Genomic DNA, 16,408 nt, shown 5'->3' with positions numbered 1-16,408 from the left:
GCAAGTGAACCAGAGGCGGCCGCGGAGCAGGCAGCAGCCAGGGCCGAAGACGGAGCAGCGGCGACTGTCAGCAAGGAGGCCGCAGAGATAAACGGGCCAGCCCCCGCGGCGGACTGGAGCAGAGTCGCGGCAGGCCGAGACAAGTAGGCCACGGCTGGGGTGTGAAGTGCGGCAGGGGTGGCCACTGGTCTGCTCCACGCCGGCGACGCGGGATAGGGCGCCGCCGAGCGGGGTGGCTCGGGATCATTGGCAGAGGCGTCGGTCGGCCCGGCGAGGGTCGCAGAGTCATCCGGGGTCACCGAAGAGTGGGAAGCTGGGTGGGGAGGGCCAAGGGCCAGTGTCGGGGCCCTAAGGCCTGTCTGGTGCACGGAGCCTGGGGTCGGGATCTGCCTGGGGTGCCACCGGCAAGGCCGGGGGATCTCTCATCTTCCCTGGCACCGCGGCTCCCCGCAGGCTTTCCCGCAGCTCCTTCAACAGCCGTGGATCTTCACCCCGCAGTCCGGCAGCGCCAGCCTCCAGGCCCGATGATTCCGTGGGGAGACTCCCTGAAGATTCCTTCGGTGGCTGTTCCAGCGGGGCCCGTCGTCGCTCCTCTGATGACAGCCAATGATCCGGAACACAGTCTCAAATTTGCAATCCACAGGTGAGCAATTCAAGTCCTTTCAGGTTCTTCGGTGAACTTCCGTCGCAGGCTTGCCACTGAGGTTGCATTAGCGGCGGCGATCCTGCCGACTACGCCAAATGTAGTAGGGGCCCAGATAGGGGGGTGGTCCACTGCTTACCGCGCACAGCCGACACAGAGATGAGACGAAGGCAGATTTCAGTTGCAACAGGTCCGAGTTTATTGGCCGTCCTCCTGACGACCGTAGCCATACACCGCAGCTCCTTTACAGCTCTCCGTATTCAGGCCTGGGTACCTTCACCTTCCTTCTGTCGTAGTGACGTTCCTCGTGGATCTTTCGCTGGGGCTGTCCTAGACCTATCTACCGCCAGCGCTTCACCTGTCCGAGGTCGTCGTCCAATCGGTACCCCCGGGGCCTCGTCTGTCCTGCGGTGCTTGATGTCAGGGCCACCCCCCTGACTGTCTCTTCCTGTCAGTCCCCTTGGTCAAGCTCTCCACCGTTGTCAGTCTTCTGCTCCTGAGCTCCTCCCGGGACTAGAACTCTCTGGAACCCACTCCTGTTCTATTTATCTCCCTCCTTGGGAAATCCCCTCCTGGGTTTCTATCTCCCCGCCCCCCATGACTAAGCAGTTTCCTAATCCCTAAGCTGATGTCAAGTCCTGAACTACGCTCCCCCCTGCCATCTTGTGGTCAATTTTAGGTACTGCACTCCCTTTTCTATCTTTCCCAGCTGTTACTCTTCTGTCATTGCCAATCTCCGTCTATAGTGCACAAACCGTCCCCTCCTACTTCCAGTCAAGTCTGTCCATCAAGTCACCTTCCCCACAGAAGGTTGAGACATTGATGTTGCGACCTTATGACACACAGTAACCTCAGAGGTCTTGACACAGCTGGAAGTCCTGGTTTATAGTGAAGTGGTTGGAGATGCTGCGTTCAATGGTGAAAAAAGAGGACCACATGGTGGGTGGCAAGCAGGGCGGCAACCGGAGTGGTCAACTGTGAGGTAAGTGTTGTTTTTCCCCCAGCCCTATTTCAACTTACATACATATTCGGGTTATGACCAAAGCTATAGAACTTATCTAGTTTGTAAACCCGGTAACTGCCAGTATGTCAATAGAGCCTAAGCCAGTTCTCAAAGAAAGGAATAAACATTTAAGAAAAAAACAGTATGCTAGCAACGTACTATACATTTTATGATTTCCTTTCCAGACTGCAGTGTGTATATTACTTTGTATATTTAAATATTTAATAGCAGATGCTACATCCATGATTTTTTGTTGAGTGAGATGTCAAAAAATAAAAGTCTGGCAATTATCAAAAAGCTTTGTGGTCGCTTTTACTTTATGTCGCAGTTATTTATTTGTGTTTATTCTATATATACCCATGAAATGCTTATTTTCATCAACATAAATGGTTAAAATTGCTAAGTGCATTTTTTTGCAATTTACTTATTGTTAAAAGATCAAAGGCTGTTGCCCAGGTTATCAGACATCGGTGCAGTCAATCAGAGGTGGTGGCACCCTAGGTCAGGAGTGAAAGCTCTTCCAATAGATTTGCAATTAGGGTTGATCGAAAAGCTTTGGATAAGTGCTTATCCAAACAGCTATAGCCCATTCCAAATAGCTGCATCGGGAGCCCGGATACCTGGAGCGCTCCTGATAATCAGCTGTTCGACGCCACAGCTGCATGTGTCGCAGCTGTGTGACTGTGAATGTTTGTTGGGCTATCCATGCATGTGTAGTGACTGTCACAAAGCTGTGAGACATGCAGCTGCGGTGCCGAACAGCTGATTATCAGGAGCGCTCTAGGTATCCGGGTTCCCGATGCAGCTATTCGGTAAGTGCTTTAGCTATTTGGATAAGCTCTTATCCAAAGCTATTTGATCAACCCTATGTGCAATCATTGCTATGAACCAGAGGAAAAGTAGCCTCTGCTTGCAGTAGCAGAGAGCACATAATTTGGGCCCAGTGATACAATAATGACAGTGGTCTGAACTGTCAATGAAGCAGGAGAGCACTGCCCCATGGCAAGCAGGAAGTCAGGAGATAGGGGAGCTGTGTGCTCCTGCAGAGCATGTTCAGAAACACCTTTACATCATGAAATGATTCAAATCATGGGCACAGTACATTTTTCATTCTACATAAACCATCTGCCAAATAAAGTGAACTGAAATAATATTACACAATAGAATCCCTTTCTCTTTCTTAGCTGTGGGTGATTTCCTATACATAAATAGGCCAGGATTCCTGAGTTGCTGTGGCAGAAATGTTCTAATATGTTATGAAAACCACTTTACTATCTATAGGAACGGCTCATTTTCATATCATTTTAACACTTTATTTTGGTGTCTGTTTGCAGCAAAGCTTTTTAAATGACTAATTAAATGAAATCAGTGGTAAGATTCTACATCTGGCAATATGAAGAACGTATTTTAATTGCAGAATAGATTCACACAGTAAGTCAGCTGTATATTTTACATAATGCATTTCTGTCACTTTTTTCTGTTTTTTTCCTTATGTTGGAGCTTCTAAATGAAATTATGCATGGCTGCATAAATAAATTGAACATTAAGTCACGAATGGCTTGTTGTGCATGCCTAGAAAATGAGGGTTCGGCTGTTGCACTGTCTACATTTCAAGTAAACACAGCAAAAATGATTACTGAAATGTTGAAAGCCAATTTAGCAATAATGGATTCTCATTTCTAGTGTCTACACTGCTTTTTACCTTAATTTAAAGCGCTCATGTTCTGTTCTCTGCCTTCTCTTTCTGTTAGCCTGATCTTTTTAAAGTGGCAATTGGCAATCAACAGATATAATATAGCACATATGTCAAAGGCTGAAACTTTAAACGGACACACGGGAGTAGTTACTAGCTGCATAGACCATTAAGATGGTGAATAAAACGGTCTTCCCATTTACTTAATGTATGTAATAGCATTCTTACCAGGTATCCCCAATAAACAGTGGCGTGTAGATGCATTTATTAGGAGTTTGCGATATTACAATACATAGTAATATGAACAGCCATTTCTGGAGGGCAAGAAGTTTACAAAAACGTAATAAAATTGATATTTTCTTCTCAAGGGTCTGAGTTCCTTCGAGGTAGACGAGAGAGTAACTACAAGATATTAGATAATCAATGGACTCTTTTATGTTTTGGGCTTCTAAACAGTCTGCGCAGCTGCTTGGCATTGTTGGATGCACTGATTCATAATATCCCAGAGGTTGGGAAAGGTGAGGCCAGTCAATGGCATAAAATTAATGACTATCAGGCAGGAACTTGTACACACTGCACCAGCACCAAGGAAAACTTAGGGTCCAAAGCTTCAGCATGATGTCTAATAATGACTCCAAAGATATTATCCAAATACCTAACAGCATAAAGGGTACCATGGGGTATCAGTACCCTCATGTTTCTCCACATACAGATACCAGACTTGCAGCTGGTTAGTGCTCTTCTACAATCCTGTCCTGCTCCATCAGCTCCATGCTGTTGTGATTGTACTGGGAGAAACAGCAAACCTTACTGCAATGGCATGAATGGATGTGCCATTCTGGAGGAGCTGGACTACCTGCGCAACATCAGTGGGCAGCAGATACTGCCTCATGTTACCTGTAGGGACAAGAGCAATAGCTGTCACACTGCTGCAATGCAGGTAGGTGCAGGCTCCACTAGATGGCACTGGAGTGGAAGCAGGACTGCACCTAAACAAGCTGGCCTGCAATGCAGCAGTGTGCTTACCCCAGGAGGCAGCAGAATAGTCAAACAAGTCGGATCAAATCCTAGACTGTAGGGCAGTACCAAAGGAAAAAGCAAACTCACGGTCAGAGACAAGCCAGGGAATCAGTAACAGTCAGGAGCGGAAAAGACAAAAGACAGAAGTAGGTCAGGAATTGGATACAAGCCAAGTCAATACCAAGGAGTCAGCACACTAAAGGGAAACACAGAGTCAAGACGGGAATAGGGGAAAACAGAGACGCGGGTTCAGAGAGCAAACACAGCACGACAAATCAGAGCAATCAGAGTCAGCTACAGCAGCCCTAGGCAAAAACTATAACTGACATCACCTGCAGGAAGCGGCGACAATAAAAAGCCAACCTGAACCCAGACTGAGGCTGGGAAAGGTTAACTCTTCACATGACCAGACCGGGAAAAAGGGAAAACAGAAATCAAAACCCGGTCTGGATCATGACACTAGCAAAGTGAAACTAGAGAAGAGTCAGTTAAGGAAGATAAGAAAAAAGGAAATGTCTGTGGCGTCAAATAAAGACACAAACTGAAGCACGAGAATTGCATTAATTGAAAACTGAAAACAACCACAAGACGGGTTTCTTCAACCCAGGTATAATTTTAATCAGTGTAACAGCACCAACCTGACAGTGTCCTCAGTTTACTTAGCAAAATCCTGATGACAGGTTCACTTTAATTGCTTACGCTTCCTACCTGAACAGATTGAAGTTTAACTGACTTTAACTTGTAGTTTTTTGAGCAATGAACATTGAATAATACAATTTTTATTGATTTTCCATGTATTCAAAAAAGACTATGCAGCTTTCATCACACATGTTGTAATATAAGAAATGTATTAACATTGGTACTTTTATTAGTAATAGGATCCCTTTTCTAACTTCTGATGCTTCGCAATAATAATAATAATAATCTTTATTTATATAGCGCCAACATATTCCACAGCGCTTTACAGTTGAACAATTTCAAACACAACAGTCATAAGTAATAACGTTAACAATACAATAATTAAAGCGAAATAAGACGACCCTGCTCGTGGGAGCTTACAATCTACAATGAGGTGGGGGCGATACAAAGCACAGGTTTGTATTTACAATGATGTATTTACAATGATGGTCCAGCCATCTTCAGGGGGTGGGGGATAGATGGAGATAGTGAATGGGCTACACACACACAAGCATAAAATGACTTTGATTACTGAATGTGATAGGCCGCTCTGAACAAATGTGTTTTGAGCGAGCGCCTAAAACTATGCAAATTGTGGATGGTCCTAATATCTTGGGGTAGAGCATTCCAGAGGATTGGTGCAGCACGGGAGAAGTCTTGGAGTCAGGAGTGGGAGGTACGGATTAGGGCAGAGGTTAGTCGAAAGTCATTTGCAGAGCGCAGTGGTCGGTTAGGCCGATAGACAGAAATGAGGAGGAGATGTAAGGGGGTGCCGCACTGTGGATAGCTTTGTGGGTGAGAACAAGTACTTTGAATTATATCCTGTAATGAATGGGCAGCCAGTGTAACGACTGGCGAAGAGCGGATCCGTCTGAGAAACGATTAGCCAGATGGACAACCCTGGCTGCTGCATTAAGGATGGACTGGAGAGGGGAGAGTCGAGTGAGGGGGAGGCCAATTAATAGAGCGTTACAGTAGTCCAGGCGGGAGTGGATCAGGACGACAGTGAGGGTTTTTGTTGTTTCCATGGTGAGAAAAGGGCGGATTCTAGAGATGTTCTTTAGGTGTAAGCGGCATGAGTGGGCAAGAGATTGTATATGGGAGGTGAAGGAGAGATCGGAGTCAAACATAACGCCCAGACAGCACGCCTGCTGTCGGGGTGTTATTATGGTGCCACCCACAGAGAGGGAAATGTCAGATTTAGGGAGGTTAGTAGATGGCGGGAGCAGAAGAAGTTCAGTTTTGGAGAGGTTGAGTTTCAGATAGAGAGCAGACATGATGTTGGAGACTGCAGACAGACAGTCAGTGGCGTTCTGTAGTACAGCGGGGGTAAGGTCAGGGGATGATGTGTATAGTTGTGTGTCATCAGCATAAAGATGGTACTGAAAGCCAAATCTGCTGATGGTCTGTCCAATTGGAGCTGTGTAGAGAGAGAAGAGAAGGGGGCCAAGGACTGAGCCCTGAGGTACCCCGACAGTGAGAGGAAGAGGAGATGAAGTGGAGCCAGAGAACAGAACACTGAAGGAGCGATCATAAAGCTAGGAGGAGAACCAGGAGAGAGCAGTGTCCTTAATGCCTAGTGACTGGAGCCTAGAGGGTAGGAGAGGGTGGTCAACAGTGTCGAAAGCTGCAGAAAGGTCGAGAAGAATGAGCAGAGAGTGGTCACCGTTACGTTTTGCTGTCAGAAGGTCATTGGTCACTTTGATGAGTGCAGTTTCTGTCGAATGTAGGGGGCGGAAACCGGACTGTGAAGGGTCTAGAAGGGAGTGAGTGGAGAGGTAATGGGTAAGGCGGGAGTATATCAGGCGCTCCAAGAGTTTAGAGATGAAGGGGAGATTGAAGACTGGTCTGTAGTTGTTTGTGCAGGATGGGTCGAGGGTGGGTTTCTTTAGTAATGGAGTAATGATAGAGTGTTTGAAGGAGGAGGGGAAAATGCCAGAGGAGAGGGAGAGATTAAAGATTGTAGTTAGGTGAGTTGTGACGACTGGAGAGAGAGACTGGAGGAGATGTGAGGGAATGGGGTCGGTTGTGCATGTAGTCGGACGAGAAGAGAAGAGGAGCCTGGTGACTTCTTCTTCTGTGATGGGATCGAATGTGGAGAGTGAGCCAGGGGAAATGCAGGGAGGGATGGGAGTCACTGAACTTGGTGATTGGAAGCGGATTTCCTGGCGGATATTGTCTATTTTCTCTATAAAGTGGGAGGCCAGGTCATCAGCACAAATGTCTGTGATAGGGGCTTGTGCTTTTTGCCTGAGGAGGGAGTGAAAGGTGTCAAAAAGTTTCTTGGGGTTGTTGGATAGTGAGGAGATCAGGGTCATTACATAGTGCCACACCCTATTGACAAGTACGAAGTAATATCCTGTTGTCTATTAACCAATAGAATTCCAATAAGAATATAAAAGGAAAAAAATATACAATTCTAAAAAAAACTCTAGAATTGGTATTTTATAAGTAATATAAGTATTTAATAAACCAGACATGTCAGAAGAACTACCAGATCCTCCAGTTCCTACATCCCCATTGAGGCTTATACAAGCAGATCACTAGGATCGGGTCCGATCATCCACCGTACCTGCAGTTATTACATTATTTTTCTGTAGCACTTATATTTTGTGTTCCACTTAAATTCCATTCATTATTTTACTTTTTGTCTAGCCTAAGATTTTGCTGTTTACAAGAGTCCAGACTGCTCTGTTCTGTCACCTTGGCAGATTTAATATTTAACACGCTCCAGGTATCGTTGGCAGAAAACGCCGCAGCCACAATTACATGATCTCGCTATCTTATGAGTTAAAAGAGGCAATTCTTTTTATTGAGCATCCTCCCTGAAGAAATGCTGAGAACCCATAAGTAAATTACATCCATACCCATAAACAATTAAATGGAGGGATAAGTGTTTGCTGGAAGTAATAAGTTCTTCCTTCTGCTTCACAGAGGATTTTCAATAGCATTAAAAGTATGCAAAAAACTGGGTCTTTTTAATGGCTGCTTCCTTTCGGGATATGCCAATTAGGCCGTATAAGAAGAATAACTTGTTGTTACTTCATAAACTTAGGTTTTCCTTCGTAACTTTTTAATAAGAAGCATTATTAACCAATAAAGACGAATATCATTTTTTTCATCTCTCTTTTGTGACTTTGCACATTACAATATTGCAGTTATAAAACTTAGTTTTATAATATTCAAGGTCTTTTCATGAAATTCTTTTCGGCAACCCAATCTCTCGAGGCAATAAATGACACATTGTGTAAGCTTCAGATCAGACTGCTCATAACATTATATTCAGAACTGTTGGAAGTAGCAGCTTTTATAAAACAGTAATAAATTCAGTCTAAATCAGAAATGATGTGCTTCTTAAATAGCAATGTCTTTGTATTTCAGAAAAGTTTCTAGTTTTTAACAAACAAGGCGCATAGTAAGAGTTAGGGTTCGCTCACATCTGCGTATAAAATCGACAATCTGAGAAAAAAATTGCGCTGCACACACCACAATGTTATTCAATTAGGCAGTGTTCATCTGGAATTGGAGTGCAGAAAAAATTGCAGCATGCTGCGTATGGACGCGTAAAACACCTGAGATTCACTAATGCAAATCAATGGGTGCGAGCAAAAAATCTCACTGCAAACAGACCATGCGTGTGCTGCGCAATTTTTACACACCTTATCTCATAGTTAACCTGTCATTTCATCAGCCGAGTACAGTAAATTCACAGCGTGCACTGTCAAAATAGAATAGATACATATATAGGATAGAAAGATGTCAATGATATATATAATTAGTGCAGTGTGTGTAGCTTACGGTACATGTATTTAGCTAATAATTAAATAAATAAAAGAAAAAATGGCATGAGGTTCCCCTTATTTTTATTAACCAGCTGAGGGAAAGGAGACAGCTGAGAGCTGGTCTTAACAGTCTGAGAAGGGGACACTAATCACTGCACTTCCTAGGCTATTAATGTCAGTTCACAGCTGTCTACTTAGCCTTTACTGGTTATTAAAAGGGGGAATCCCCAAAAAAATGATGTGGGGTTCCCACTATTTTTAATAACCAACAAAGGCTTAGCAGATAACTGCAGGCTGATATTAATAGCCTGGGAAGGGGCCATGGATATTGGCTCACTCCCAGACTAATAACCTACCTCTCATTTCCACTTTAGCTATTTCTTCCCTTGTAATGTAACTAAATGCTTCTAAGTATACCTGCAGTAATGGTTAGAGACATGCTATCATAATACAGGGTGGGCCATTTATATGGATACACCTGGGTGGGCCATTTATAAAGTTGGATCCAAAATGGCAGACTTCAAAATGCCCGCCATGGTCACCACCCATCTTGAAAAGTTTTCCCCCTCCTATATACTAATGATATCAACTTCCTGTGATATCAACAGGAAGTTGATATCACCAACCATTCCCATTTTATTTAGGTGTATCCATATACATGGCCACCCCAGGTGTATCCATATAAATGGCCCACCCTGTACATGTTAATATATTGTTTTGTTCAGTATCCAGTATTAATTTGAGATTACTTACCATGACATGGAGGCTCTGATTCACAAAGCCTATCTGATATTTCATTATGGTCCTCACAGTGGTCATGTGAGTTATATTTTCTTGCACCTATTGGTTCTGACTGTATCAGGTGCTTTGGGGTGTCATCATCTCCCTGTATTACAGAATAAAGTGAAATAAATGAATGTCACAATACATCATACTGTACACAGACAACATAATCACAAAGTCATCATTGCCATTCCAGCTTAATGGGTGTTGGTGGCTCTGAAGTCGAATTCCTCTCATTGTATATTATTCAAATACAGTATATCACAAAGGTGAGTACACCCATCACATTTTTGTAAATATTTTGTTATATATTTTCATGGGACAACACTTTCATACAATGTAAAGTAGTCAGTGTACAGCTTGTAAAACAGTGTAAATTTGGTGTGCCCTCTAAATTATTCAAAACATAGTCATTAATGTCTAAACCACTCGCTGGCAACAAAATTGAGTACATCACTAAGTATAGCCATTTTCCATCCTTGGTGTCATGTGACTCATTAGTGTTACAAGGTCTCAGGTGTGTGTCGAGTTATTTAGAGGGCACACCAAGTTTACGCTGTTATACAAGCTGCACTGACTACTTTACATTGTATTAAAGTGTCATATCTTCATTGTTGTCCCATAAAAAGATATAATAAAATATTTACAAAAATGTCATGGGTGTACTCACTTTTGCGATACACTGCATCTAATCAATTTGACATACACTTATCTGGTAGATAAAAACAACATCTAGCTCATATGCTGACTTTTTAATATTTTTACATAAAAATTAAAGGTTACTTGATTCATGCTGCCCAACCATGGACATCCTGAATCAGATCCTGGCTGCATGATTTCAGCCAGGTGCACCAGAGTGTTTCAAAGAAAACATAGTTTAAGGCTGTGTGCCCACGATGCGATTTTTAAGCGTTTTTGCCGCGATTTTCGGCGCGAAAACGCTGCAAAAACGTTTGAACGCCTCCCATGCATTCCTATGGCATTCCGCACATGCTGTGCTAATGCTGCCCTTTTTTCCGCGGCGGAATCGCATCGCGGAAAAAATCGCAGCATGCTCATTCAAAGAATTGCCACGATTCCGCTCCCATAGGAATGCATGAGAATCGCTTACTTCCCGCATGTGGCTATGCCCACCATGCGCGAAGTTAAGCGTCTCATGTGCGGCTGGTACCCACTGTGTGGAGGAGAGGAGACTGTCCTCCAGGCCCTGGGTACCATACCCCTGTAAAAAAAAAGAATAAAAAATCGGGGTATATTTACCTTCCGACGTCCCGCGCTGCCATCCCGGGCGTCGGAAGGTAAATATACCCCGATTTTTTATTTTTTAATTATTTGTTACATTCTTTAACTATTGAGGCCGCATAGGCGGCCTCAATAGTAAAAACCTGGTCACACTTGTCAAACACTATGTTTGACGAGTGTGACCAACCTGTCAATCACTTTCCAAGCGATGCTTCAAATCGCTTGGAAAGTGCTTGAATATCGCACGTGAAAATCATGGCAAAATCGCGGTAAAATTGCGTCGAAAAAACACGCGATTTCTGGGAAGGAGACCGGTTTTCAGTGTCCGGATTTAAACGCTACATGGGCACATAGCCTAAAGTTTTTGTTGATTGACAGGTCTCCCCCATGTACACCTGGAGAGACCTGTCAATCACCTGGAGCTATGCAGTGAGAAACTGGCTGACGACGGTGCTGGTCTAGTATTGTTTCTACCTATAGTCCCAGGCTGGATAATTAAGGCAGGAATTAAGTAACAGGATTACATTTTATACGTCAATTAATTAAATTGATTTTCAAAATGTGTCCTCAATTGTTTCCATAAAAGGCTAGCAGAATTATGAATCCTTTATTTATTATCCTTTATTTTAAAGGAGTCATACTATAAATGCAAGTTATTCCATATCCACCTTTAAATGGAGCTGAGGTCCTGCATGTGCACCATATCTCCTCTCATTATCTATGATACTGTCGGACATATCCAAACATGGAGCTTGGCTTGGTCCAATATTCTCACAAAAGAATGTAGCAGATGGGCAAATGTGGGACCATTGCTTCATTCAAGTGGGATATTCCAAAGCCCTTTCTACAGTTTTGTCGGACCCCAGCATCAAACAAGCTATAACCTGTGCTTTGGCTATTAGGTGATACTGTAACTTACATTTCAGGTAAAATGTTTTTAAATGTTGTTACTGTGTGTAGTGTTTCATGACCTGATGTACAATAAAAATTTATGATTTTTTCACAATTACTAGTTATTAGTGTGGTGATCCTAAATTATTTCTTTGCATAGTCTTTTATCTATTTAGAATCTATAGTATCTCTATGTAAATTTGGCGATCCCAGTAGGTTATATTTTTGTACTATTTATTGATGGTGCCCGCTTAAATTGTTTTTGAAATTACATTTCAGGTAAAATACCTTTAAGTTCAACAACTTTAATCAAACTTTGATCTATGGTTTACCGCTTCTCCTTTTGGGTAGTGACATGCCTGGCATGCCAGTGTAAGGAGGGCTTATAAGCCATGCAATGCTCCTCTGGAAAATTAAATAATCCCAGAGTAGCATTACATGGCTTATATGCCTCCTTACATTGCCATGACACTCTCCATAAGGAGAAACGATACCCCTTAGATCCCAGTCAGAACCCTCTCAATAGGTCAAATCAGATCTCATGCTTTGCACTGACGAGGGGCAACACCCTGAAACACTATGTCTGAAATTTGAGATTCTGGTTTGTCTTCTAGTCTAAGTCACATGGCAAGGCTTGTTAAAGATTCGATATTGACATTTAGGATTGCTACTTCCAATACACTCCCTGATGGAAGTTATTTCGCTTATCCATGCTATGTAAATAAAAGCTTATAACCTGACGTTAAATTCATCCATTGGTTGTATAAATTATTCTTTTGAAAGCTGAAACCCTCCGAAATGTGGTTTAGGTTAAGAAAATAAATTGGCACCAATGCAGAAATATTGATCATTTAATGGACACAGAATGGTCAGATTTTGGCAAGACAAAAGTTTTGTCGCCTGGTCATATAATGCACCCAATCCTAGCTTACATCCTCGCCTGTGCTCAGTAAATGATCGGTTCATTAGTGGGTGTGTATAAAAAGAAACCCAGCACCCCAGACCTTCACTTGAGCTGCAACTTGAGCTTTGACAACATGCCAAAAATCCACCCTGTGACCAAAGCCTGGATTATAAAGAGGCTGAAGACCAGATCCACTGCAGAGGTGGCTGGCACCTTTAATGTGTCTCAGCGTGAAGTACAAAGAATTAAAAAAAAGATTCAAAGAGACTGGAGATGTGTTTGACAAGTCCAGGTCCGGCAGACCCCGCAAGACAACTGCTCAGGAGGAACGTTTGTTGGTTAGAAAATCCAAAGCAAGCCCCTCTTCTACTGCAACAGAGCTCCAACAGGCCTCGTCACCTCAAGTCCCTGTGTCAACTAGAACAGTTTGTAGGATTCTGTCTCGAAATGGCCTCCATGGTCGAATCAATGCCCAGAAGCCAGCACTAAACAAAAGGCAAATAAAAAACCGTATGGCATTTGCAAAGTCCCACAGCCTGCTGAACAGTTGGAAGCTGGAAAAGTGACAGAAGGTGGAATTCTCTGATGAATCTTCAGTAGAATTACACAACAGCCGCTGCAAATACTGCAGGAGACCTACTGGAGCCCGTATGGATCCAAAAGACACCCAGAAAACAGTTACATTTGGTGGTGGAAAGATCATGGTCTGGGGTTACATTCAGTATGGGGCTGTGCGAAACATTTGCAAGATGGAAGGCAATATCAATAGCCTAAAATATCAAGAAGTATTATCTACTTCTTATATTCCAAATCATAAAAGGGGTCAAATTCTGCAGCAGGATGGTCCTCCATCTCATACATCTATCTCTACAACAAAGTTACTCCAGGCAAAAAAGATCAAGGTGCTCAAGGACTGGCCAGCCCAGTCACCAGACATGAACATCATTGAGTCTGTTTAGGGTAGGATGAAAGCGGAAGCTTGGAAGACAAAACCAAAGAATGTAGCTGAACTCTGGGAGGCATGTAAGACTGCATTCTTTGCTATTCCTGATGACTTCATTAATAAATTTTTGAATCATTGTTGAACTGCATGGATGCAGTCCTTCAAGCTCATGGAAGTCACACAAAATATTAAATATCACTCTAATAGCACCACAACTTCATTCACCAATGTTATGCAATATATATTTGTATTTTAAGTTAATTATTTGTTTGAATATCACATTACTTTCTGTGGCCGACAAAACTTTTGTCTTGCCAAAATCTGACCATTCTGTGTCCATTAAATGATCAATATTTCTGCATTGATGCAAATTTATTTTCTTAACCTAAACCACATTTCGGAGGGTTTCAGCTTTCAAAAGAAAAATTTATTGTCACGCGGGGCTTAGGTCAACTAAGGCTGAAATACCCGGGGCCCCTGTGGTGTCCATTTAACTAGGGGAAACCCTGTCTGACCCTCAACCCAGGGTTTTTGCTGATGGTGCAAATGCCTGAGCCTCCAACCTTTCCTTATCTCCTGCTCAGCCCTAAGCTTAACCCTCCACCCTCCACCCAGTGAGGAGACAAACCACCAAAGCCCCACACAATAATGACAGGGAGAACTTAAACTGCACCGCGCCGCATACACACAGGACTATACAGTAATGTGAACAGGGCACAACAAAATACAAATATGGGAAGGTGAAAAGGTAACAACGGATCATACGCCACCAGATACGAATCTCTCTCTCTCTCCAACACCTCCACTCCAGACCGGAACCACTTGGAATGAAACACAAGCTATAATCGGCGACGCCCATAGGCCAGCACGACTATTTAAAGACCGTGGGCGTGACCAAACATCCAACCTGATCTCCAGCTGGATTAACCCCCGATAGCCTGAGAAAATCAAGCCGGCGCCACTGAGGCTATAGTGGACGGAGGTGGAACTACCTCTGCCTGCCGGACGCTGTGGTGTGAATAGCGTCCGACATGACAAGTGGACGGAGGTGAAACTACCTCTGCCTGCCGGACGCTGTAGTGTGAATAGCGTCCGACATGACATTTATACAACCAATGGATGAATTTAATGTCAGGTTATAAGCTTTTATTTACATAACATGGATAAGCGACATAACTTCCATCAGGGAGAGTAGGTGGCGCTAGTGCTCAAGCCTTCTTCCTCTCTAAAGAGTCAATTTGTATTTAATAAGTTTAACTTTATAATTTTTATATTTTCTCGTTCTCTATCGGCAATGAAAATCGGTACTTTTGAGGAATCCAACAAAAGCCGCCAAATGACAATGATTATGCCATTTACTGTTAGTATTAATTGTTTTAAATACAAAAATCTAGAAATAATTTTTATTTTTTGGTGGTGAGCCTGGTTAATTTCCCAAGAAAGCAATATACTAACAAATCTACAGCAATAATCCGCACTCTTAATTAGTCGTGGGTGTATTTATCTACTGTAGATTTTCACTGAGCTAAATAATATTATATTAAATCTGAAAAAAAAAAACAAATGTATAACATAGTATAAAAGAGCAAAGTAAGAGCTGAAACACCAGAGCTGACACAAAGCACCAGGAAAGCACAACTCAGTGTATTCCTTTATTGAACAGTCAGAGCTAAAGGAATGACTGATTTCTTAGGCAATATTCTTAGTGCAGCACAAAAAGGAAATAATCTATAAAACAATTTGCATGTTGGCTTTATGTCATGCTGCCCTGAGACAGGGACGAGACGGGAGGGGTTGTATCTAAACATATCTGGTGGATGTAGATACAATAACCGCTGATGTTGGTGGAGATAAATTGTACAATAACCAACTGATCTCATACAGTAAACAGATCTGCATTTCTGTTACAAAGTGATTTAACACTGATTCTTCATCCCGGTTGAATATGGTAACATCAAATTTGGGAGATTAAAGATGACTAAAGACATAACATGATTAATAGAGATTTTTTTCCTTTGCACTATCAGATTATAATATTAAGGGGGTTATGCAAAACCACCCCCTCCTCTCTGCTCACCTGCTCTAGGTCGATAATTCATTGCACCTACCTAAGGGAGAAAGGGAATAGATGGGTAGAACTATGACTATTTTGAGGGACACTCTCTATGCAGATGTGTAACTAGAGGGGGCACATTGCCTGGGCCAGTGTATTTAGATACAAAGTGAAGACAGTAAAGCAAAACTTGTAACACATTTGAAGGAAAGCTAAGTTACTGCTCTGCTCAATGGAATAAATTTGGGGTGTAGTGTATGTACTGATTCTATAAGTTTACACATATACAGTTGTGGCCAAAAGTATTAACACCCCTGCATTTGTGTCAGATAATACTCAGTTTCTTCCTGAAAATGATTGCAAACACAAATTCTTTGGTATTATCTTCATTTAATTTGTCTTAAATCAAAAAACACAACTAGAATTGTCCTAAAGCCAAATTGGATATAATTCCACACCAAACATAAAAAAGAGGGTGGACAAAAGTATTGGCACTGTTCAAAAAATCATGTGATGCTTCTCTAATTTGTGTAATTAACAGCACCTGTAACTTACCTCTGGCACCTAACAGGTGTTGGCAATAAGTAAATCACACTTGCAGCTAGTTGACATGGATTAAAGTTGACTCAACCTCTGTCCTGTGTCCTTGTGTGTACCACATTGAGCATGGAGAAAAGAAAGAAGACCAAAGAACTGTCTGAGGACTTGAGAAACCAAATTGTGAGGAAGCATGAGCAATCTCAAGGCTACAAGTCTATCTCCAAAGACCAGAA

General features: G+C 42.6%; 1 protein-coding gene across 2 annotated transcripts in view; it reads right to left on the bottom strand.

The window, feature by feature from the left end:
- Positions 1-16,408, bottom strand: part of NEK11 (NIMA related kinase 11) — a 450,471-nt gene that overhangs the window by 115,638 nt on the left and 318,425 nt on the right. For both annotated transcript variants that reach the window (XM_073569426.1, XM_073569421.1), the window contains one exon: positions 9,573-9,705. In XM_073569426.1, coding sequence (XP_073425527.1) covers positions 9,573-9,705 — 133 coding nt within the window. The remainder of the gene's footprint in view (positions 1-9,572; positions 9,706-16,408) is intronic.

Source organism: Dendrobates tinctorius, unplaced genomic scaffold (genome assembly GCF_039654945.1).
Source record: "Dendrobates tinctorius isolate UK_male_01 unplaced genomic scaffold, ASM3965494v1 ptg000005l, whole genome shotgun sequence".
Lineage (NCBI taxonomy): Eukaryota > Metazoa > Chordata > Amphibia > Anura > Dendrobatidae > Dendrobates > Dendrobates tinctorius.
This window is presented reverse-complemented; position numbering and strand designations above follow the sequence as displayed.